This window comes from Benincasa hispida, chromosome 12 (genome assembly GCF_009727055.1).
Source record: "Benincasa hispida cultivar B227 chromosome 12, ASM972705v1, whole genome shotgun sequence".
Taxonomy (NCBI): Eukaryota; Viridiplantae; Streptophyta; class Magnoliopsida; order Cucurbitales; family Cucurbitaceae; genus Benincasa; species Benincasa hispida.
This window is the reverse complement of record NC_052360.1, coordinates 4,950,081-4,974,659: the sequence shown is the minus strand read 5'-3', so window position 1 is coordinate 4,974,659 and position 24,579 is coordinate 4,950,081. Positions and strand designations below refer to the sequence as shown.

General features: G+C 30.5%; 2 protein-coding genes across 3 annotated transcripts; one reads left to right on the top strand and one right to left on the bottom strand.

The window, feature by feature from the left end:
- Window positions 1-1,255: 1,255 nt before the first annotated feature.
- On the top strand, window positions 1,256-6,688 carry LOC120068385 (aluminum-activated malate transporter 9-like). 2 transcript variants are annotated; one of them, XM_039020136.1, is made up of 6 exons: window positions 1,256-1,688; window positions 1,839-1,928; window positions 2,071-2,340; window positions 2,826-2,974; window positions 3,576-3,722; window positions 4,975-6,688. In XM_039020136.1, exons 1-6 carry the CDS (start codon window positions 1,397-1,399, stop codon window positions 5,542-5,544), a joined length of 1,518 nt encoding a protein of 505 aa, XP_038876064.1. In that variant the 5' UTR covers window positions 1,256-1,396; the 3' UTR covers window positions 5,545-6,688. The 2 variants fall into 2 exon arrangements, with proteins under 2 accessions (XP_038876064.1, XP_038876063.1); XM_039020135.1 differs by having other exon boundaries at window positions 1,788-1,928.
- Window positions 6,689-6,843: 155 nt separating this feature from the next.
- LOC120068383 lies at window positions 6,844-11,776 on the bottom strand. The gene is made up of 2 exons (XM_039020134.1): window positions 11,613-11,776; window positions 6,844-9,484 (listed from the first exon to the last, which is right to left on the bottom strand). Exon 2 carries the CDS (start codon window positions 9,161-9,163, stop codon window positions 7,145-7,147), a length of 2,019 nt encoding a protein of 672 aa, XP_038876062.1. The 5' UTR covers window positions 9,164-9,484; window positions 11,613-11,776; the 3' UTR covers window positions 6,844-7,144.
- Window positions 11,777-24,579: the final 12,803 nt, after the last annotated feature.

Here is a 24,579-nt window from a genome sequence, read left to right as displayed (position 1 = left end):
TTAGGAACAATAAAGGGGTGAGAGTGGGAGATCAGTAGGGTTTTGTCAACAAGTATTCCATGCTTTCCTAGCTACATATACATAAAGTATGAGGAATAATGTTAATTATTGGGTGACCTAGGGCCTAGGGCACCCATGGGAAAAGAGTGAATGTCACATTATTAAAATGAAAACAAAGTATAACTCATAACAACAAATTTTAGGCAAAATGAGGCTCAACTAATTAAAAATAGATTAGGTAATTAGATTGGGTAGCACTTTTAAGATACTAATTATTTATTAGTGATAGATTCAATTGTTAATAGACTCTATTATTAATAAATCTCTACTAGTGATATAGTCTATTATTAATAAACTTTGAAGTAATATCTAAATTGTGTTATATTTGTAAATTCTTTTGGATTATATTATATCTACAAATACTTTAGACCTTACTACTATAAAAAATTCATATGAAATTTATAGAGGGTTTGCCCAACAATCATTTTTTTTTTTTTAAAATCAAATTCTATTTTTTGTGTTATCGAATTTGAATTTCATGACTGTACCCATTTTCCCATCCACCGCTTGACATCATTAATTCCCATATAAGCAAAGAAAAAGTATGATACCAAGTTGAGGGAATGGATATTGGCTAACACTAGGACTACGGGCTCCCATTCTAATAGTACGAGACATGAGAATATAGCCATCATCTACCATTTTTTAAAATATTTTTTTTTCCAAAAAGGAAAAAAAGCCCAAAATTACTTTACTCGAGAAAAATGTAAAAAAATCAAGATCAAAAAGAACATCTTAAGACTGTACTCATCTTCTATGCAACTTAGATAACATTTAATAAAAAACTATCAGAGGGTAATTTTTTTAAAAAAAGAATTTATTTTATTTTATTTTATTTTTATCGTGTAAAAATAATGGGAGGTTGCACCTAATCATTATTGTTATTTGATAATAATAATTGAATGAGTATTGAAACATAGACTAACTTAGTCCATATTGCCACTAGTTGAAGATATTTTCCTAAGAGAGAAGCACATGTCAAATGTGAACTCCCAAAGCTTTGTCAAGACATATATGCATGCAAATAATATAGCATGCAAAATTAGATTCTAATTCTCCACATACATATATTTGGTGCATTATTGAGGTTTTATGGCATCTTCTTATCCTCATTACGTCTCCAAAATTTCCCCCCATTCCATTATTATTAGTATTATTAATATTCCCTCTTATAAATCAATATCCTCTTCCTTGACAAAACATACAAAATCTTCCTCTTGATGCCATCACAAAACAACCCAAGTTCCCCCAACTTTCTTATGCCCTTTAAATCTCCTCCTCATTCCAAGACCAATAATCGCTCCAAAATTGAAAACTAGTTTGATTTTATTTGAGAATGAATGGCAAAAGGGGTAGTGTCGTTATAGACATCGGGTCTAAATCCGAACCTCCGGAGGCCGGGATGAAATCCGGTGGGAAATCGGGAAACTCGAGCCCTTCAATAGGGATTAGGAGTGTTTGGGAGTTTTGCAAGGAAGATAGAAACAGAGTGTTATTCTCATTAAAAGTTGGGTTGGCTGTGGTTTTGGTGTCTTTGCTCATACTTTTTCAAGCACCTTACGATGTGTTTGGAAGTAATATCATTTGGGCCATCATCACTGTGGCCATAATGTTCGAATATACAGTTGGTTTGTTCTTTTTTTAAAATTTTTTGAAGATTGTAATGTTAAATTAATTTATGATGTAATAATATATATATATATATATACACTTTTTTTTGGTCAAAGGTGCAACTTTCAACCGTGGATTCAATAGAGCAGTTGGAAGTTTGGTTGCAGGAATGTTGGCTATTGGTGTTGCTCAACTTGCTTTTTACACAGGACCTGTTGGAGAACCTATTGTCATTGGCATCAGCATTTTCTTAGTTGGTAATTTTATAACAAAAACCATTTGAAATCACGTTTTACTAAACATTTCCTCCCACTTTTTACAATGATTTGCATATTTCTTAAGTACTATGATTGAATTTTTAGCTATGATGATGATAGTGTATTAATTTTGAACACACAGGAAGTATAACAACATTGATGAAGCAATGGCCAAGGCTAGGTGCATACGAGTATGGATTCAGAGTGATACTTTTTACTTACTGTTTAATAGTTGTTTCTGGGTATCGAATGGGAAACCCACTTAGAATCGCCATGGAACGTCTCTACTCCATCGCCATTGGAGCATTTGTTGCAGTTTTAGTAAATGTTGTTGTTTTTCCTATCTGGGCTGGTCACCAACTCCACAACCATCTTGTCTCTGCCTTCAACTCCGTCGCAGATTCACTTCAAGGTCTCTGTGCATGCCTCACCTTTTATTACAATTTTGTTTTTTTTTTTTTTTTCAGAATTTTGCATGGCTTTAAAAAATATTATTAAATAATTTTGATATGAAATGGAGCCTAAATAATATTTTAATTATTTTCAACTTAAATATGAGGAAGTAAAACATATATTTAACTTAAAAAATCATTTTTTTTCTCGCTTTAAGTTTTAAAATATATATTGTGATCCCTAAAATTTGAAAATAGAACGTTACTCAACTGAAATCTACCCACTCCAAACTCTTCTCACTCAATTTAAATATATATAGTTTTAATGCATGTCTACATCAACACATTAATATATACACATACTTGAAGTTGGCTCTTTTAGCAAATAAAAGTTAAAATTAGATAATTATTCTCTTTTAATTCAAATACTAAATAGACATTCTAAAAGTTTATGATAAAATGGAAAATCCCAAGAAGTTGTTCTTTGTATTACAAAAAATGGCAGAATGTGTGAAGAAGTATTTAGAAGATCAGGGGGAATGGCAAAACTTTGAAGAGCTGCCATTGAAGGCTCTTATGGATGAGTTTCCAAATGAACCTGCCTACAAGAAATGCAAAGCTACATTAAACTCCTCTTCAAAGTTTGAAACTTTGGTATATATATATACCTCATTCGTCTCTATGTTTTGAGTATAGGTTCTATTTAGTTCATAAATTTCAAATTGATATTACATTTTTATTTTTCTCTTGAGTTTAATTTTCATCGGTTTTTAGATTTCAAGATATTATATTTCTACGCATAGAATTTTTCGATCTAATAGTCACTTTTAGTCTTTAATGTTAACTTCTAATTAAATTACTTTTAGTTGTGACAAAAAAATGATTAGTGAAGATCCATTTTTAAAAAATTAACAAAATGACCAAAGTGAGTTACTAAGACCAAAAATCTTGTGTGTTTGGTTACATTCTCAAAAGTGATTTTAATGGCAAGTTGTTAGATTGTCAAGAAGTTATTTTGAGTTCTAATCATCCATCCACCTTTTGAATAATCAATTTTAAAGCAACTCTTTAAAAGATGGTTCAAACCCCATAAATTATTTATTTAGAAGATTGTTTTTATTTGTTTACCAAACACTCGAGATATATTAATAAAAATATTTTTGAAACTCTAAAATCACTTAAAAAGTTAAAACATTTTTTTGATTTGGTCACTTAAAAGTTTGTTTTGATTATTAGTTTGACCTAATAATGACAGGCGACATCGGCAAAATGGGAGCCGCCGCATGGCAGATTCAAGCAGTTCTTTTATCCATGGGCGGAGTACGTTAAAGTTGGAGCAGTTTTGAGGTATTGTGCTTATGAAGTTATGGCTCTTCATGGTGTCCTTCACTCTCAAATCCAGGTTTCTTTCTCTTTCATTCATTTCTTCTTCTGTCTTGAGGCTCTGTTTGATAACACATTATGCCAAAAAATGGATAATAAATATAAAAATTTATGTGTAAAAGTAGTGCTTAAAAACTGGTTCTAGAAAGCATATTTTATTCTATAAAACTGTTCAATAATAGTGTGTATATATATATATAGGTGGAGATTTTTATGCATGTGATTGAAAATGATGGGATTGAGTGGGGTGGAGAGGGAACTATTCTCTTATACAAAATGATGGATGGAAATGGATTCCAATCCAACAATATTATTCTCTGAAAATTTTTTAAATGACTTTTAATGTATCTTCATACCTCCAATTATGCATCTATCGGATAATACTTGAATTTTCAATTGTATACGTAAGAATTGACCATATCATCATTTTTTAAAATTTCACAAGTTCTTAATTATTAAAAACTTCCAAGATTTTATGTAAAATTGAAATTTTAAAGTTCTATGAGATACTTTTTAAAATTGAGATATGTACTGTACTAGTAGACTATAACTTATAATTTATCCTACATTAATTAATTGTATTTAACAAGTATGTGTCAAATATTGGACATAGTATATATTTTCTTGGGTTGAACATGAATATGTTACCCAACTAAAGTGTTCAGACTTTAGAGATGGATCTAGTTTGGTAATCAAAACTAAAAAGGAGAGACAAAAAGAAAGAGGGAACTCTGCTCGAGCAAATATGATATCATTTTTGCTATCTACTTGTTTTGTTTTCGATCAATATTAGGAGAGGTAAGACATCGTTCAAACAAGTTAAACTAGATTTAGAAAAAATAAACAACTCTTTATTTAAGAAAACAGTCTTAATTCTTTCAAACGTGACAATATTATCTTTCATATTTCATAAATGTTTCAAAACTATCTTAAAAATAAAAATCCTTTATAATCTCAATCTGAAATCAAGGATAACCTTGAATGATGTGGCAACTTGAACAAACTTAGAATGGTGATGATGCATACACCTACACTTACCATCTTTGTCCCGGAAAAAATAAAACAAAAACAAGAGTAATAAAAATAGTTCAACATATGAGATGGAAAGCCTCCACAGCTGACCTCTTGGTTGAGAGCAATACTATAATAACAAAAAAAAATGTCAAATCAGCTAAAGAATATAATTCTCAAGATAAAAAAAAAAATCTGTTTGGAAACTCTCCGCTGTCTTATATATGCTGAAATAGTCTCATCTCATTAAACTATTGTAGGCTCCATATAACCTTAGAATCACATTCAAATCAGAGATCCAAGATGCAGCAAACCAAGCAGCAGAGCTGATGAGAAGTTTAGGCGAGGACATCAACAACATGAAACAATCCCTCAAAATCTCTCACCTAAAGAATGTTCACAGTGCAGCTGAGAAGCTCCAACGCGCCATTGACACTCACTCTTATCTCCTCACTCCCACTAGTGATGCCGTAGGCCTCTCCACCGCCTCATCGAGCAGCCTCAATGATCTTCCAAGCATATCAGCTGAGCTCGACAGCAATGGCTCAGAGAGGAGTTTAAACAAGCAGAATACTTGTAATACTGATTTAGTGAGGAAGCAGCAGTCGAGAAGGCAGCATTCGTGGCCATTGAGGGAAACGGATGTGTTTGATGACGGCAAGTGTGTCACTGTTGAGTTTTTGCCAAGGATGAGGAAGCTGGAGAGTACTGCAGCCATGTCAGTGGCTAACTTTACTTCCTTGCTCATTGAGTTTGTGGCTAGGCTTGACTATTTGGTTGAAACAGTGGATGAACTTTCTAGGATGGCTAAGTTCAGGGAAGTTCGTTAACAGTGACATTGATATGTGGGGATAAAGTAGAAGTTCATATTTGAAATGAGATCAAATGATTGAATATGTAATTGTTGCAAGAGAAGGTATATTTTTTAGCTTGAAAAGATACAAGAAACATGTATCAGAAGCCATATAGTTTCCATCAATGGCAACTTTCTTCCTTCCCTCTGCCTTTACACCCCTTAAGCAAATTAGTCCCTCCTAAATAGTAAATTATATGCTTCCTTAGACACGTATAAATATCCGGATCCAAAAAAGGATGTATGGAAAATTTAAATGGTTTATAGGATTCTGAATTTCCCTACCACCAAATGCAAGAAAGAATAATGTGCAAAAGTAGAAAAGTCAAGCAAAGCGAAGCAAAGAGAAATTCCAACGATTTTTGCACACTTTGACCTTGACTGTTCTCATTGGAGAATCATTAGATCCTACCATATATGATTGTCAAGGTAACTCAGAATATTAAATCTAAGATAGATATCACCATAAGTTAAGTTAAACCATCTCCTTTAAGCCGTTTATAATTTACATGACCCTTGACTGGTAGGTAACTTATGACCAGTCATCTAATATATGTCTATATCCATCGAAATTAAAAAGAAACATTTGTAGCAATTTAATAGTGTAAAAACTAAATCTTACCTATACAGCATACACCATCACTTTTGGTAAGAATTAGAACTATCACAAAATCTTAGTGATGCGAAAGAAAGAATTTACAAGTTAAGCATAAATAAACCATTTAAAAGGAAAATAACTTTCTATTGAATTAATGAAAAAAGATTAATGCTCAAAGATACCAACTCCTAAAAGATTAAAACAAAACGAAAGGTAATTACAAATCAAAAGAAAGACCAGAACTGAATACAATGGAAATATAAAAGGTAGAGAGGAACCATCAGAACAGTGAGATAGAGAGAACACCAAAGAGATACTGGGACATGAGCTGATTCAAAACACTCCGACCATGAACAATCTTTATCCATAAAAATAAGCCAATTGAATTAGACCACACTAAAGAGTAAAAAGACCACCTTTTAAATCTAGTCGCTAAGTTTTATGATATAAATAATTAAAAGAAACTACCCATCACTTGGACAAGAGGGGCCAATCTAGAGACTGCATGCATCTTTATTCAAATATTTTCATCCATCAGCCATACCGATTAACAGTGCAGTGGCTTAATGGTCATATCTAGTTAATTCAAAATTTTGATCCCAGCCAAAGGTCAACGGCCCTGATGAGAAGAGAGGATTAGAGAGGATTAGAGAGGGTATGAAAGCAGAAATAAGAAGATAACCAGAATAAAAAGGGCTTTTATCCATAACCAGAATGACGACATTAACAAACCTACAGGTTGTTGACCTGTATTGATAGCCTGTTCAACATACATTATCTAAGAATATATACAAAGAAAGAACAAACCAACAACCCAATACTTAGAATTTGCCCCCTCAATATAGAGCACTCTTAAGGAGTCTTTCCATTTGGACCAATAAATAACAAGCTTTATAATTGATAGATACTAAACAAAGAGAAAGAGACCAACATTACCGACCGACACCGGTTGGACCATAAAAAGAAGGCTGAGATTGCTTCACACCCAACTCCGAGGCATGATGTGAGGTTCCATTGGCTGATCAGGACCAGAAACTGCATTTCTACTGCTTGAGCCCAGTCCTGAGCTGCAAGCAAGCATTGCCAACAAACTTCCGCCATGCACTCTACCTTCGGGAATGAGAACTGATGTCACTGATTTTTCTGCTTCACTGCCTGCAAAGTGCTCAAGATTTGGACCAGCTTTGCCTCCTACCTTGATAAGATCTTCATTCATGTAATCTTCCCCGACAACTCCTTTCATCTTCTCTGTCTTGCTCAGATTAGGGTCCTGAATATTAGGTCCAAGTGAGACACCCCCATGAACCCTCTTATCTTGCACAAGGCCACTATGAAGTGCACAGAGACCCATCTTCCCTCTGGCGAATGAATTGCATGGGCAACAGGGTTGAGTGCCATACTCAGACCCAGGATGACCCCAAGAACATCTCTTTCCTCCACCATGTGCCTTGCAGAAATCTGTGCTTCCTTGTGCACTCTTGCCACACCCTTCAAACTTGCATCTCTTTCCCCCACCATGACGCACGCAATAGTCAGTCCTTCCCCTAGCGCTTTTTGTGCACTCAGGAACAGCACATCTCTTGCCCCCACCATGTGCGACACAGAAGTTGGTACCCCCATGGACACTCTTTGTACAAATACCACCTCCTTGGAATCCGCACCTTTTTCCACCGCCATGGCCCTTGCAAAATGGGGTGCTCCCTTCAGCACCTTTGGTACAACCAGGAGCCGTACATCTTTTTCCCCCACCATGAGCCTTGCAGTACATGGTGCTCCCTTGTGCCCCTTTAGTGCACCCAGGTGTTTGGCATCGCCTACCACCACCATGAGAGATGCAAAGACCGGAGAGGCCTTCTGCACTCTTGGTGCAGTTCTCCTTTTGACATCTCTTGCCACCACCATGACGAATGCATAATCCTGATTTCCCTCTTGCTGCTCGAGTGCATCCTTCACGGTTGCATCTTCGACCTCCACCATGGGCAATACAATAGTCTGTGCGTCCTTCTGCACTCTTGGTACAACCCAAGTGTTGACATCGTCGTCCACCTCCATGGGCCTTGCAGTATACAGTGCGACCCTCAGCTCCTTTGTGGCATCCAGGTTTTTGACACCTCCGACCACCACCATGTGATATGCAACGGCCAGAAGCACCTCTGGCTCCCTTGCCACATCCCTCAACTTGGCATACCTTGGAATTATTACCACGATTATATCGTGCTTGCTGCTGTTGTGTTATCCCGGAAGTACAGGTGACTGAGCTTTTTGGCATGGTTAAAACGCTCGAGGAAAGGTCTGGAACATTGGCAGGTGGAATCACAATCTCAGTAACTGGGGGGAAAATGTAGCCAGCCTGGGGATTCAAAGAGGTAGGCATGACTGGCTGGGCAATTCCTGACTTCCAACAACAAGATGTTTCTCCATCATCTATGTTCAAGGTTTCAACAAATGCCAATGGCTTCTCCATTGACAACTGAAGTGAGGGAAAACCCTGATAAATTGAAGTGACATCAGATTCAGATGGCCCAGTTGAGAGACTTAACTCCAAATCAACCTTCGGTTTAACTTTCTGTACTTTAAGTGACTTACTGGCAGGTTCTTTAGGGCTAGCTGCCTTATCACTACCAAGATTGAGAGAAAAATCCAGATCAAGTGCCATTGAAGATTCCTCATCAGTTTCTTTAGCAGAAGACACTCTGGTGCATGCAGTTGCTGAACTCCCCTTGCTGTCAGAAGAACTTGAGGAATGAACAAACCCAAGAGACAATGAAGACCCAACTGACTGACCACCCATGGATTTCTCAACCAAACTCCACTTCCGTTTTATTCCCTTTAATATGGACCCACAGGGAACTGAAGATCCAGTGGAATCAAGTCGAAGAATGGTATCTGCACTGTCTTCAGCTCCACCGTTTCCATCTTGGTAAGACTTTCCCAAAATCTTTAATACATTCAACGAATAATTGGCAGCAAAATTCAAGTTCTGGAAGCTTGAGCCCATTAAATTACAGTTAAAATATTGTTACCAAGACCAAATTATAATCGAAATAGACCAGCCTGCCTGACTTCCGGGATTTAAAAATGAAAAGCTATGGAACTAGTTTTATTTTATTTTTTATTATGTTAAGAAAAAAAGAAGAAGCTAATGAACTAGGATTAATAGTTTCAGAAAAAGACCCCACCCCCACTAACAAATCCAGAAGTGTCACACCGGTCCATCTTTTAGGATTCAACAAGACCTTTAGCGTATCAGTTGCACCAAATATCGATGAATCCAAGGAAACTTGAAACTTCTAAAGAGGCATATTGGTTAACAATCAACCTGTACACCAATAATTCAACTCATTAAAATTTATACTTAAAGTAGTAAAAAAGAAGCATATTACTAAAATAACAGATTCCTCTCAAAACCTAGCCCCTGATCTATCTTTTTATCATATCCCGCAATTCGAAAGGGAAACAAAAAGGACACAAAAACAGAATAATTTCAAAGACTAGAGAAACATTAAGGGATAGACAACCATCAATTTGTGGAGTCTTTGGTAATGTACGGATCCTTACCAAATCTAACAAAACTTAATTTGTCCCGTTTTAAAATCATTGCATGCCCACTTCTATTTGGAGGGTATCAAAAACCTAATCTCCGCACTAAATAAATAGTTCTCAAGAACATGAATAATGCTTCAAATAGTTTCTGGACCCCAGAACAGGCTCTAATTACAGATAAACAAGAAACGGCTATATTGATGATTTCATAATTCAATTGTTCAGATAAATAGGAAAGAAAAAATAAGGGAAATAACGGTACACTGATTGTAATGGACAAAAGTATAATGAGGTGAGATTTTCAGTCAATATAGATAACAAAAGTTCTCATATGGGTGTACATCTTTCGGTATATAAACCCCCCACCAACTCCCCCAACACACACACACGAAATAGAATAAAATAACTATGCCAATGTGTTCTAAACGAGAAAATAAAATAAACATGAAGGAAGACGGTAAACTGCTGTCATACATCAATCTACCAACATTAACTAAAGAGGAAATAGCATGCAGAGGGGTAAGCATGAATGTAATGGTTAAAATAGAAATCAAAAGAGCAAAATTGCATACTGATAGATGCAGAGCAAGCACACAGTAGGAATCTGTAATTAGTAAGTAGACAAAGAGCGCTCCTCTTTCCACACAAATGATACAAAATTTTGAGGAAAACCGAGTTACAAAGAGTGGAGATTTCAACTTCTTTTCTGAATGAAGAAGAACACTAAATCAGTCTAGTAACCTTAATTGAGAAAGCAACAGAGAATTCCTTGCTCGAGCAAGGGAATAACATAAACTAAAAGAAAAATGTATCTAGCAGCTCACTCTTTCTTGAATCCTTCTGGAACAGTAAGGATCAACTACAAGATGAAAAAATAATTATACAAGTGGTGTTACAGAAGGGGGGAAGCTGCAAATTTTGCATTCAATTGGTTATATGCAAATTTTGCTACGAAATCAAGCTGCTTACAGTAAACAGACGAGAATAACACAAAAATATGTAGAAGGATCCCAGAAAGTACCTTAGAAATACAAGAAAAATAATGAAATAAACAACCAACCAACCTCCCATAATTAATATGCCACTATTTGATTGCTGTAATAGTGCAGATGTATGACACATGAAAATCTCATTAAGATGCAAACCACAAACAGAGCATCTTAATGCTTAATTTCGAACTTGAATACCTTTTTTTTTTCTCGGGGAAAGGGGATGAATTTCGACTGAATTGTCTTCCAAATTTCTAACAGACCAAATTAAATAAAACCCCACTTGTTCCTTTAGGCTTTAATCCATAAAACAAAAACTTGCTCGACGATATTTCAAGAGTAAGACCAAAAGAGTAGATTCGTCAACATTTCAAATACAAGCTAGCTGAATCACGGATAGAAAAAGAAAGCACTCCACGATTAATTGAAGTACATCTCGAGCTTCACAACACATAATTCACAAATCGTCGGTATAACTCGACGAAAACCAAATCCTATGCATGTCAAATTCAAAACCACAAGCTGAAATGACCACAGAGAGGGGAAAAAACAAAATAAAACAAACCTGCAAATCAAAATTCAAACCACTTTCACTTGCAGGGTCCACGAATCCGGAAAATTAAAAAAAAAAAAAACAAAAACAAAAACAAAAACAGAAGAGAACTTCTTCATATGCGAAAACCCCATCGCCTCCCATGCTTCAAGCAACACAAAAACAGGGGAAAAAACAAAAGAAGCCCAAAAGCAAAAAACGAATCAAGACCCAGCAGAATTCAGGGGAAAGAAAGAGAGAGAGAGAGAGAGGAGATAGATAGAAGCTGAAAGAAAGTAAGAAAACAAAGAAGAAACCAATGAAATAATTTTGAAGAAGATAAACAGAGTAAGGAGAAGATGAAAGTAGTAGAAGAAAAGAACCTGAGAGTTGGATCGAAATTCATGCGGCGATTTGGGGAAGAGAAGGCGGAAAATTTAATGGAGAGGGAGGCGCCGGCGGAGAAGGATGGAAGAGAGGGATTAAGAGGCAAAGGGTTAAGATTGAGAAAGAGACATACAAATGCACACACAGATAGAGAGATGCTCAAAACGAGTGGATGTAACGCGCATTTAGAGGTGAAGAGGCTGCACGTTTAACCCCCTAAACCCGGTTCGGTTTTCTATGAACCGGTAAAGGTTCGTTTGTCGTTACCCACGCGCCTAATTTCTTTTGCCTTTTTTTTTTTTTTTTTTTTTCTAAAGATTGTTTTCTCTCGCAATTCTATATGATTTGGTAATAATTATGTGGATTTCAATCATTTTATATTTGTAAAAAAAGATTATTGTTATTGGTAATTGTAGATCAAATTGTTAAATTTTTGCCAAAAGGAGCATACGAATATACTAGTAATCAAAGTCAGTGGTTCAAAATTTTGAATCTCACTATTCTCTTTTGTACTAAAAAAAAGTAGAAGAAATTAAGATACATTGAGGTCAAAACAAAATGGACTTTGAAGAGTGGAAGTAACTATGTCACAAAAAGAAGATTAGGCATTAGTCCAATTTTCACCTTGAAACGAGGAACCAGTTCGTCTAATGAAAGGCATGTCTTGCTCTCCCCTGACCTAAAATATCCATGATGAGCTAGGTTAAGTTTATTGATTGATTAACCTAGCTCATAAAGAAATTGGGAATATATTGTTGAGGCAAGTAAAAGTGAGATGTGTTTTTTACCTATCCAAATTTAGTCATTTGTAAAAATATACTAATTAGAGTTTTATTATTCTCCAGAAGGTTCTATAAGTCCACACTTAGTTGTGACTTGTGATAAGAACAATATTAGGTCCAGTTAGATGACTCTTCAATTTTCAATTTTTGTTTTTGTTTTTATTGTCTATTGGTAGGAAATTTTTCAAAAATTCAAGTCGGGTTTTGAATAATAATAAAAATAATATTTTAATTGATTTTGTTTAGGCCATTCGATAACCATTTCGGTTTTTTATTTTTAGTTTTTCAAAATTAAACATATTTTTTGCATCTGTCTTGAATACAACAATTTAATTCTTAATCAAATTCTACAAACAAAAAAATAATTTTCGAAATTTAACTTAATTTTTTAAAATATTGCAAAGAGTTGACAACAAAGCATGAAATTTAAAGGTAAGATGAGTATTCCTCGACTTAATTTTTAAAATACAAAAAAGTAAATAATAAATAAAATGATTATCAAACAGACCATAAGCTAATGAAATTTTTTTTTTACAATATTATTTAAAAAATTATAAGAAAACTAGTATAAGTTAAAAATATTTAAAGAAAAATCGAATAATTATCAAATTAGAACCTACAATTTTTTCCTTAAATTTGATTACTAGAAGTTGAATTTAATTGAACAAGTCCATAAATTTGAAAATGTAATTACCTATAGATTATCGGTGAATATATATGGTTTTTGGTGTTTTTTTTTTTTTTTTTTAATTCATGAGTATGTTCATGTCAAGCTTTGTCTATCTTGTCCAATAACGATTTCTTTTATGATTTTTTTAAGAGAGGTTATATAATTTAAAGTTAAGTTTAAGAACAATTAATCTAAATATGTTTTAATAGATAATACATTAATTGCATCTCAAATCTCTTATCTGTGTAATTATTGAACTAAAAAGATATCGTAATAATTTAATGATAGATAGAGGTAATATTTATTATAAGCCGCAACCATCATTAACCCTAAAATTGCAAACATTTACTATAAATTAGAATATATTGACATTTTAATTTTTAACCCTAAATTTAATTTAATGGCAGTGATTTCATAAATTTGAGAGTAGTTGCATGAAATTGAAATTTAAAGATAAATATTATATTTGTTTTTTAGTATCGACTTAAAAATAGTGTAAGATAAGGATTTTTCAAGTCGTCATTCAATAACTAATAATTAAGGTAAGCCTCTCTATATATAACAATTCTATAATTCAAGTAATGTTATTGTCTTCCTTTTTTTTCCTCTCTTAATTTTAAGTTGTGAAGATAATATAAAATATTCCATCATTATAAAAACGATAAAAATATAAAACAATGAAATTTAATTATTTTGAAGAGTCGTGTTGGGTGAAATTTAAATTCTTTTCTATATCTTGGGATCAATTAGAGCAACATGTAATTAAAATAATACATATATTAAAAGAATTAACGGGTTGTATTAATATGTTGTGGCAATAAGACATTTCAGCTCATATTATTATAGTAATGCTCTTCCTAAAAAATTATAATAAATGATTTTTAGAAAAATAAAAAATAATAATAATAATTGAAATGAAAATTGTGGCAGATTGGAGATCACGATGAAAAATATTAAAATAATACGTCGGAAGCATAAAGATAAACATCCTTTATTTACCTTTTTTTTTAGTACCATAATTCACTATTTAATAATTATATAATTCAAACGAAATGAATTTCTGATAACAAAAAAAAAAAAGGAATGAATTTGGGCGCTTCTGCCGTCGCAATACATTCACTCGATGGTGGATGGACTTCATTTTACCGCAATTTTATAAATAAAAATCTATTAAATTATTTCTACAAAAAAAAAAATCAAATTTTTAAGAAGTGTATTTTTTAATTTTTTTTAAAATTGTTTCTAACTGGTCTAAGCAGTTTAAAATTGTAAAATAGGCTCAAGTTAAAACCCCATTTTGTAGTAATTTTATTTTCAAATTTTGTTTTTAAAATTTAAATTTATTTTCTCTTCCGTTCTATAATATAATTTTCATATTTCTCAAATTAAACATTTATGTTTTTCGTCCAAGTCTGAAAACAATATCAAAACTTTTAAAATATTTTTTTAATTTTCAAAATTTTGGTTGATGTTTATAAACAAATTGAATAACCAAACAAAGAAAATTATAGATAGAATAAGTATTTATATTTATAATTTTCAAAACACGAGAATAAAAAATTTTATAGATCTCTAAGATCCCATTTGATAACTTTTTTTTCTTGAAAATTAAGCTTATATTATCCACATTTCTTTACATGACTTTTACTTTTCTTAAGTGCTATTATTGAATTTTTAACCAAATTCCAAAAACACAAACAATTTTTTGAAAGCTACTTTTTAAAATTCTCAAAGTTTGGCTTAGTTTTTTTAAACTATTGGTGAAAAGTAGATAACATAGGAATAAATTTGGAGGTAGAAGTAGTATTCGTATGCTTAATTTTAAAAAACAAAATTATTACTAAATGGGGCCTAAATTTTCAATTTTATAACTAATAGATGTATGAATTGATAACGGACCTTTTATTTTTATTTTTTTTTACAATATGTGGATTAGTGGAATCAAACTTTTATCTTCAAGATCGATAGTACAAGCACTATGTTAGTTGAGTTATGCTCATTTTGGCATTGAACTTTCGATAGTGTGTTCTAATATTCTTAAACTAAAAAAAGTATCCAGTAAATCAATGAACTTTCAATTACATGTTTAATTCGTTCATAATTTTGTTTTATATATATGCCAAATAGGTTAATTACTTATTAGTATAGTTTAAAATTTCCATCAAAATCTCGAAATTTCAATCAAAATTTTAATTGGGAGAAATTTCGTTTTTCCCCTATTTCAACGAAATTTCAAGATTTCTCAAAATTGCAAGAATATTTCGAGAATATTCTGATTTCCTCCATTTCGACGAATTTTCGAGATTTTGAGAAAATTTCGATTTTCTCTTTTAAAATTAACTATGTTAGATGAATTCAAAAATTTCAATTTTATAGTCCTGATACACACAATTCTATAATTTCACACGTTAATGTCATTTTCGACAAACGATTAAAGCCTTTTTTTATGTGTTACTTTCTTCTAATTTCCAACTTTTCTCAATTTTAGCTTTATTTTTTATCCAAAACTTCCATTTCTAAAGAAACTGAATTTGAAAAATTCAAAAAAAAAAAAACAATATATATTTATTTTTAACCTTATTCAAACCTTCTTCATTAAAATTTCACATCATTTTATCTCAAAATTGAATTGATATGAATTTTTTTCCTTAACCATCTAAAACTTTTATAATTTTCTCATTGTTTCACCTCAAAATGTTGTTAAACTTTATATTATTTTGTAATTATTTTCTATTTTTTTTAATCTATACACTCGCATCAATATTTACACAGACAATTACAATAAACATTTGTCTTAATTTATAGAAATTGTGATTAAGAATGGCCTATTATAGTCTAATTGAGTCACAATTAAAGCTTTATTAACTAATTATAACAATTTTGATCAATTTTCATAATTTTTTCCAAAATTTTCATCAACATCGATATTTTCATTGTTATTTTCATAAAATTGGGATCTCGATATTTTCGACACCGATATTTTGAAACTTTGTTTATCAGAAATAAAATTCAAAATTAAGAGATCAATCCGACATTACTAAGATACAGAATCAAATAAATTTTTAACCTCAAAATAAAATAAAATTATATGGATATATAAATAAAAGAGGTGAGACCGGGAAACCGCTAAAACGGTAAAGGAGAGAAGTGGGTTAGGTGAAGGGGGTGGCGTGGCGATCCGAAATCGGGAAAACATAAGAAAGAAGTTGTGACACGTCAGCTTAATACTTTTTTTTATGAGTCGGCAACGCCTCGTCACCGTTTCTTTTGTCTATTGTGGGCCCCACTTCACCGCTCTTATTGACTTCCACGTTTCTCTTCACTCTCCCCCCGATTCGCGGTTTTTTTTTTTTTAATTATTATTCTTTTTTATTTTTTCTTGCCGCGGTTTTTCTGATTTCTAACGACAATCCTCTTCCACGCGCCTTTCTCTCTCGCGTGTTCTTCAAACTCCATTCCCCCTTTTCTCTTATGTCTTTTCTTCTTTTTTTTTTTTTTTTTGTAATGATAAGATTTTATTTTTGTTTGAATTCTCGAAGCGGCGTCGTTTTTTGACGTCTTTTTTGAATTGAAAAAGAAAAAAAACGTTCCAAAAAGAACGAGAAGCAAATTAAGGGTTTAAATTTCGTTTGGCCCCCTAAAGCTTTTGGAATTATTCTATTTTTAATTTATTTTCTTCTTTTCTTTTAATTCTAATTAAAAATTTCTTTCGATTCCCACCACTAATTATGTTACGCATGCGAATATTAACTTATTAACATCAAAATTGCATTGATAAAGTAAGATTAATTAACTTAGTTATAATTCATATATATAATTCTTTTTTTTAAGTCAAATGCTCGATCTCTCGTCTCTATAATTTTTGTACTAAAGTAAATATAAAAATCTCACCAACTTGACCTTAACTCAATATATTAAAATTAAATCACCTTAATGCGTGTTATGCATGTGAAATTTATAGTTTTATTTTACTACATAAAAAAAAAACTAAAAATATCTTCATTAAAGAAATACTATTACATTATTTGACTTATATATTTGTAACTATTTGAAATGGAAGACAAAATAGAAATTTATGAAATTTTAAAGGATAAAAGACATGATTGCTCGTTTAAATATATCTTTATCATTAGATTGTGATGTTTCATATATATGGTCTAAACCACATCCATTCATAAGGGATACGCAACTTCAACGTATAGTCACTTTGATCCGAATAGTTGTAATAGGGCAAAATATGTAATTATCTGTTCAAACATATCTCCTGTTTTAGATCATGATATTTCATATATATGATATAGATCACATATCCATATACAAAAAGAGATGTCATCTTATCGTGAAACTACTTCAACTCGAATAGTTATGTATAGAACTTGACTATGATATGTTCAAACTTATCATCATCGTTAAACCGTGATGTATATATATAAAGATTTTCCCATCATAACAACTTTTATAATAATAAGTTAAGGAGAACTACATAGTTTTGCTATTGCAATTTTGAATAGATAAATATTAGGTAACAAGTAAGTCGGATTTTTTTTTTTTTTTGAAGTTTGAAATTAAAGTTACTAACACAAGTTCTTTTTGACATTCACTCTTGTAGAACTATTTTAAAAATTCAATAATTTTACAAATTAATAAAAAGGTTATTCTTAACTTGTTCTTCTATTTTTAAAATTTGAGAATTCAATTTTTTTAAAAGAAAAATGTGAAAATCATATTAAAAAATATTAGGAACATACAAAATTTTCAAAAATTAAAAATAAAATTATTACTAAATGGAATTTGGAATAAATATTTTATAATTTATCAATCAAAATAACCACTTTAATACAAAAAGTAAATAATCTTAAAATAAAATTTACTTAGATCTTATCTCAATCTTAACTTGTATGAATAGAATTAAGTCTTTGCTTTCTCTTAGAAAAGCATAAATCCGAATTTCTATTTTCACATGTGATGTAATATTCTAAAAAAAAAGGATCAATTTATTTATTATTATTTTAAAAAAAAACTATTTTATTTTGAAAAGAAAAAGGTTTGATAAAGTTTGATATTTTTTTTTTTGGAATGAGCGACGTTTACCAAGAAATTAAAGAGTGGCAGTGAGAAGGCCAGGCCATAGCAGATCTTGAGCACAATTTTTTCACAGGATATTTTTTAAAGTAAAAAATTCTCCCTATATAATTATGAAAATAATAATATTAATAATAATTATAGACAAAAAGTCAAAAGAATTTATTCTTCTTTTCCTTCTCCCCCCACTTGATTTTGGCACGTCACTTTTCTGAACCACTGGATTACTGCCACGTAAACATTCATTTTCGCCGCCTCTATCTTTTAACACTTATCTTCTTTTTTAATTATTACTTTTCTACTTTTTTTTCCCTTATAAATTCTACCTTTTTATCATTTAACCTAAAATATAGTTTGAATAAAGGCATACTTATGGCAGATATCCATTAAAGATATTTCATGAAAATGTTAAATTATAGACAAAGAAATAATTGTTTATGTAATGCATTTTCAGATCAAGAATCTCGAGTTCATAAACACGTGAGGGATATAAGAGAGAAAGAAAATGAGAGGTATTGGATCAAAAGGCCTAATTTTCCTATCTCGGCCTTGAGTGGTCGAGATCGAGGCAAGTTGGACCAGCCTACCTTTGCCTGAAGAAGAGGTCTCAATCCTTTTGGTTGGCTCAAATCGACTTTTCTAAATCTTTTTTAGGTTTGGAATCCAAATCCACCACACTATAAATAGAGGGTCATAAGCACACTCGAAGGTAAGTTCTTCTCCCACATCTCTAGCTTGTTTGATCATTTGCTAAATATTGACTCAGACATCGGAGATTCTGTATCAGGCACCACCCGATGTTCTCATTTCTTGTCTTACAAGTCATATTCCTTCCTCTCTCCCCCCTAAAAAAAAGGTTCAGCCCTTCCATTTATTCAATAATTTTTTTGTTCGAATTTTATCATCAATAATGTATGTTGACAAAATATAAATATATAAATATCAAAACAATATAAGATAGTTCAATGACTAAAATAATATTCTTTTTAAAAAGAATGAATTTTATGACTTCTTATGATGGTAAATAACATTTATATGATTTTTTCAAATCAATATTACAAGTTAAATAAATGGGTGAGATTAACCAGTGTGTTATATGTGTATGTATGTATATGTACATATAAATTCAATAATGTTGTTAGCTGTAATTCAACTATTTTAGGCATGAATTAATCTCGACTAGAATGTTTGAGATTTGAATCTTCCTACTCCCATATTGAACTTTAGAAACTGATAGGTGAAGACAAATTTAATATCATGTCATCAAGTATGAAGAAGATCCAAGAAGTGGAAATGAATATTAATTGGGGAGGATGCAACGGTTTGAATACATTTTAAATCACCAATTGACCTAGAAGTTTAAGATGATAAAGGCATATCACTTAACACTCCTCCTCACTTGTAGGTTTAAAATATGAAGAAGACCAATAAGTGGAAATAAATATTAATTTGAGAAAAAACAACATTGCATCTTAATTCACCAATTGACCCAAAAAATTAAATTGATAGATGAAGGTAAGTTTAATCATATCATCTAACAATAGTACTCTCGTGTTATAATCTAGATTATAATTTGAGTTATTAAGTTCACTACTAATTTGTTTTTAATTAACAATTAATGACGTTGGACAAATCACATGATAAGATCATAGAATATATTCATTAGATTGATTTGAGAAAATATTTGTTGGTCCAATATTGAAGTTGAAAAAAAGAAGAGGCGAAAATCTTCTTTTAAGAGTTTGGAAAATCTAAAGGTGAAGGGAGGAACCTTGTAATTTTTTATTTTTTATTTTTTTTAGAAAAATAACTTTTTAGTCCATTAAATATTAAGTTTAGTTTTTATTTGATAAGTAATTTTTAAAAGATTACATATTTATCTTTCAATTTGGAGTTTAATCTTGATTTAGTTCCTATATTTTAATGTTGTACAATTTTACCCTCAAGTTTTAAAAAATGTTCACTTTAGTATTAAATTTTTTAAATTAATTTTAATAGTATTGAAAATTTAGTCAAACTAAATTCAATTTTTTTAAATTAGTAAACAAACATTAATACCAAAGACTAAAAGTGAATATTAATAATTAAAGAATCAAGATTAAATGTGTAAATATTGAAACGTTGGGAATCAACTGATACGAGACTCAAAATTCAAGAGTAAAAGTGCTACATTTTGAAATATAAATATCAAATGAAACTAGATCTAAAACTTTAGAAGAAAGGTTTGTTTTTTGTTTTTTTATTATTTTATATTTTAGTCGAGTGATGTTTTTTTATTGGATATATATATTATTAATGTTATCATTAAGTTACAATTAATTAGAGGGATGCGTCAGAGGAATATGCGTACAAAATATTCTGAGGCGCACGTGCCATGTCACATGCCAATGGCACGATAATCAATCTCAAGTCCCTACGTCATCATTTTCCGTTGCTCCACATTTCTTAGATATTTCTTTTGCACTTTTTAGTTACGTTTCTATCTTTTTCTCCATTTTTATTTTTATTACTATTTTGTATATTTATTCATTTTTGTCTACTTGAACTATAAAATTTAAAAAATAACACTTTTAATGGTTGAAGTTTAAAAAACAATTTTAAATAATCTTGAGTTACGATGAAGAATGACTACATACCTGAGGTGAACATAATATTTTTCAAACCTCAAACACTAATAACGTTTCTTACATATTTGTGTATATTTGAGATTGATTTTGAAATTATCAAAATTACTTTCTATATTTCTAAAATTATTCTAAAATATGCTTTTAATCACTCAAAATTAATTTAATATTACATGTTATCCTTTCAAAAGCAATTTCTATATCGTCAAAATTAGTTTCAAAAGATCAAAAATATATTTTATAGTGATTTTAACCTTTTTAAAATCACTTCCAAACATGATCGATCATAGACTAAATAGATCCTGATCTCAAATTTTGTATACAAAAGTGTATTTTATTAATACTTTTTGTTCACTTCTTTAGGTTTATGCTCCACCTATTAATCTTTAAAATGTAAAATATCTATAAAGTCACTAATTTCAATAATATCAAAATTTGCATAAGTTTTAAGTTTAATAGGAAAAAAAATAACCATTAAACCACCTTGTTAAAAGTTAAAACAAATAAAATTTAACAAAAATCAAGGTATATTATTTTTCTTTGAAATCTTATAGAATTTGTACCATATTATGTTTTATAGTTCCGTAAGAATATTATGTTTTATAGTTCATGAAAATATGATAAATCATTTTTTAAATCTCAATCACTAAACATGTCAAATTTGAAATTTTACCGATCAAATAATCACTGATCTCAAATTTAAAAAACCAAAAGTGTATTTTATATTTAGATTATTTGTTAAATTTTACTTTAATTAATCAATTAATTTTAACCAAAAAAAAATAATGTAGAATATCTGTAAAACCACTAATTTTAATAACATCAAGATTTGCGCAAGTGAAGTTTTATTAATAAAAAATATTAACCATGGCATAACTTTGTTAAAACTCGCAAAATTTAATAAAATATTAGCTCTAATATCGTTTTCTCCGTAAAGAAAAAAAAAACTTTTTTTCCCCCAAGTTTTGGATATAATTTCTATTTAGTATCTAAGTTTCAAAATATTATGCATTTAGACCCCATTTGATAATCATTTTATTTTATGTTTTTGTTTTTAAAAATTAAGTCTATGGACACTACTTTTACTTCCAAATTTCTTCTTTTGTTGTTCACTTTTCACCAACGATTTAAAAAACCAAGTCAAATTTTGAGAACTAAAAAAAGTGGCTTTCGAAAAGTTATTTTTATTTTTAGAATTTGGCTAAGAATTCAACCACTGTAAAAGATACAAATTATGACCAGAAATGTGGATGAAATATGGTTAATTTTCAAAAACAAAAACAAAAAACTAAATATTGGTTACCAAACGGGTATTAGTTATTAAGTTTTGAGTTTGGCCTGAATTTAGTCTCTAAGTTTTAAAATATTACTAGTTTACCCTTGACATTTGAGTTTTGCTTCAATTTAATCCCGTATTTCAAGATTTACACTTTTAAACTTGATTATTTACTAAATACTCATTTTTTGTCTTTAGTATTAATTATGTCAATAAATTAAAAATCATTAAAAAAAATTATAATTTATTTATTTTCACTTTTAAAATTAAATTTGATAATTATTTTCAATTAATCAATAGAAATTGACATTACTGATTGAAAATGAGTATTTTAATAAAATTTGAAGGTTAAAAATATAAAATCTTGAAAACTAGAAATCAAATTGCAACAAAACTCAAATCTCAGAAGTAAAATTATAACATTTTGAAACGAAGGGACTAAGTTAAAACAAAACTCAAAACTCAAGAACAAAATATGTAACATTTGAAAAACTAAGGACCAAATAGAAACTACACCCAAAACCTAGGGACCAAAAAGATATTTTTCCCGTTTAGAAATTATCTCGTGAAATTTATATCATACTCATATTTTATAATTCATTGAAAGTTGATATTGACTTTTTTTTTTTCATGAATTCTCAACTCAAAACTTGTTTTGAGTGAAAAATTGTAACAAGTTTTTAGAGACAATAACCAAATATATAACAACATTTTTAAAAAATGGTAAATATAGTGATTATCGGCGATAGAGCGATAGAAGTCTATCGCCCGTAGACTCTTACCAGCAGTGTGATCTATCACTGATAGACTCCTACTAGCGATATGGTCTATCATTAATAGACTATCTAATTTTTGTTATATTTGTAATTTTTTTACATTATGTTATATCTACTAATAATTTGGACCTGATTACTATATTTACAACTTTCTCTTAAGTTTAAGGTTAAAATTATATTAACAATTATCTAAATTTAGGGTACAATTTGATTGATAGTTTAGGATAAAATTGATACAATTTAACACGTATAGGAGTAACTATTATTATTACTATTATTATTAAGAACTAAAAAACTAAAAGTAAAAGTGTGAAGATGAAAATATTATATTAAAAAGTTATATAGACCATAGTATTTGAGCCTTAATTCTTTTATTTTTTATTTTTTATTTTTTTTATTTTTATTTTTGTCGGCCAATGGCGTAGGGAGAAGTGGAGAGCAACCCTAGTTGGTTTGCAAAAGCTCTCTTCGATAGTACAATTGATAAAAAGTAAACACATAAGAAATCTACGTGTCGTTACTATGTTGACATTCCCACCCAAAAAACACCCTATGCTCATGTCTTTTTTTTTTTTTTTTCCCAATAATTTAGAAATCAAATTTCTGATATCACAAAATCGATAGTACAAAATTTCTGTCAGTTGAGTTGTATTCATTTTCGTGTTCATATCTACTTTTAATGTTTGTGTTTGAAGAATTATGACCAATTCTGTCAACCGTTTTATTTGACTAATGATAATGATTTGAATTATGTTTGTCATGAGTAGTATCCAAATCCTTAAGTGCCCTCATGTAATCCCTTCGATACTAAGTGGATCACACATGTGACTAACTCCTAGGTTGTCAAAAAGGATAGAGCCAAGGAGGTAACCTACAACGTTTGGTCTTAACCGAGTTGGGTATCAGTCCCTCTTCTCATAAATCTTGTTGTTATACCAAGTGCACAATGACAATAGAAAAGTGAAGAAAAATTTAAATAAGGATTTGCGTCTTATTAAAAACGAACATAATACTACTCATAGTTCAATTCAACATGATCTAAGTATAACCAATATTTGGAGTGGGTTAACACAATGTACTAAATAAATGTACTGCTTAACTACACAATAAGCACTTCAACACCATTAATGTGAATATGTGACCAACTTCTTGCATTGACCTATTTAATCCACATTGATGTTATTGATAGTTCACATACATTATCTTTATTTTCTTCATTGATTATCTTTATTTTCTTCATTGACTAAACATTTTTGGCTTTATTGTATCCTAAAAGAATATTCCCATAGTAATAGATTTCGTTAAATTAGATCTATTACAAAATGTTCCTCAATTGTTTTTGTCACGTGACATTGATTAAACAAAAAATTTATGTGATTGTTTTTTCCTTCCGTTTTTAGTTCAACAATGTATGACAAACACTGGATAACTTAAAATTCTTTGATGTAATTAAACTTTATTAGAGACCCATTATCCTTGCTTAAATTTCATCTAGTGTCGATAGTTTCAAATTTGGATATCTAACCGTTTAAAATATTTATTTTAATTCCTAACCTTTAATAAACTGAACCATTTTGGTTCTCCCCATTATTTTCTTTCTTCCATGTCTTATTACGTGAAGAAAAATACTTTGTTACATTCTAGGCTACATCTATCTTTTCAATCATAGTTTGTTAAGTGGCGAATTCTTCTTACATTTTTCTTTATATGTGTTTGTGTGCCTATAATAAGAGTAGGATTCATAGAGATAAGT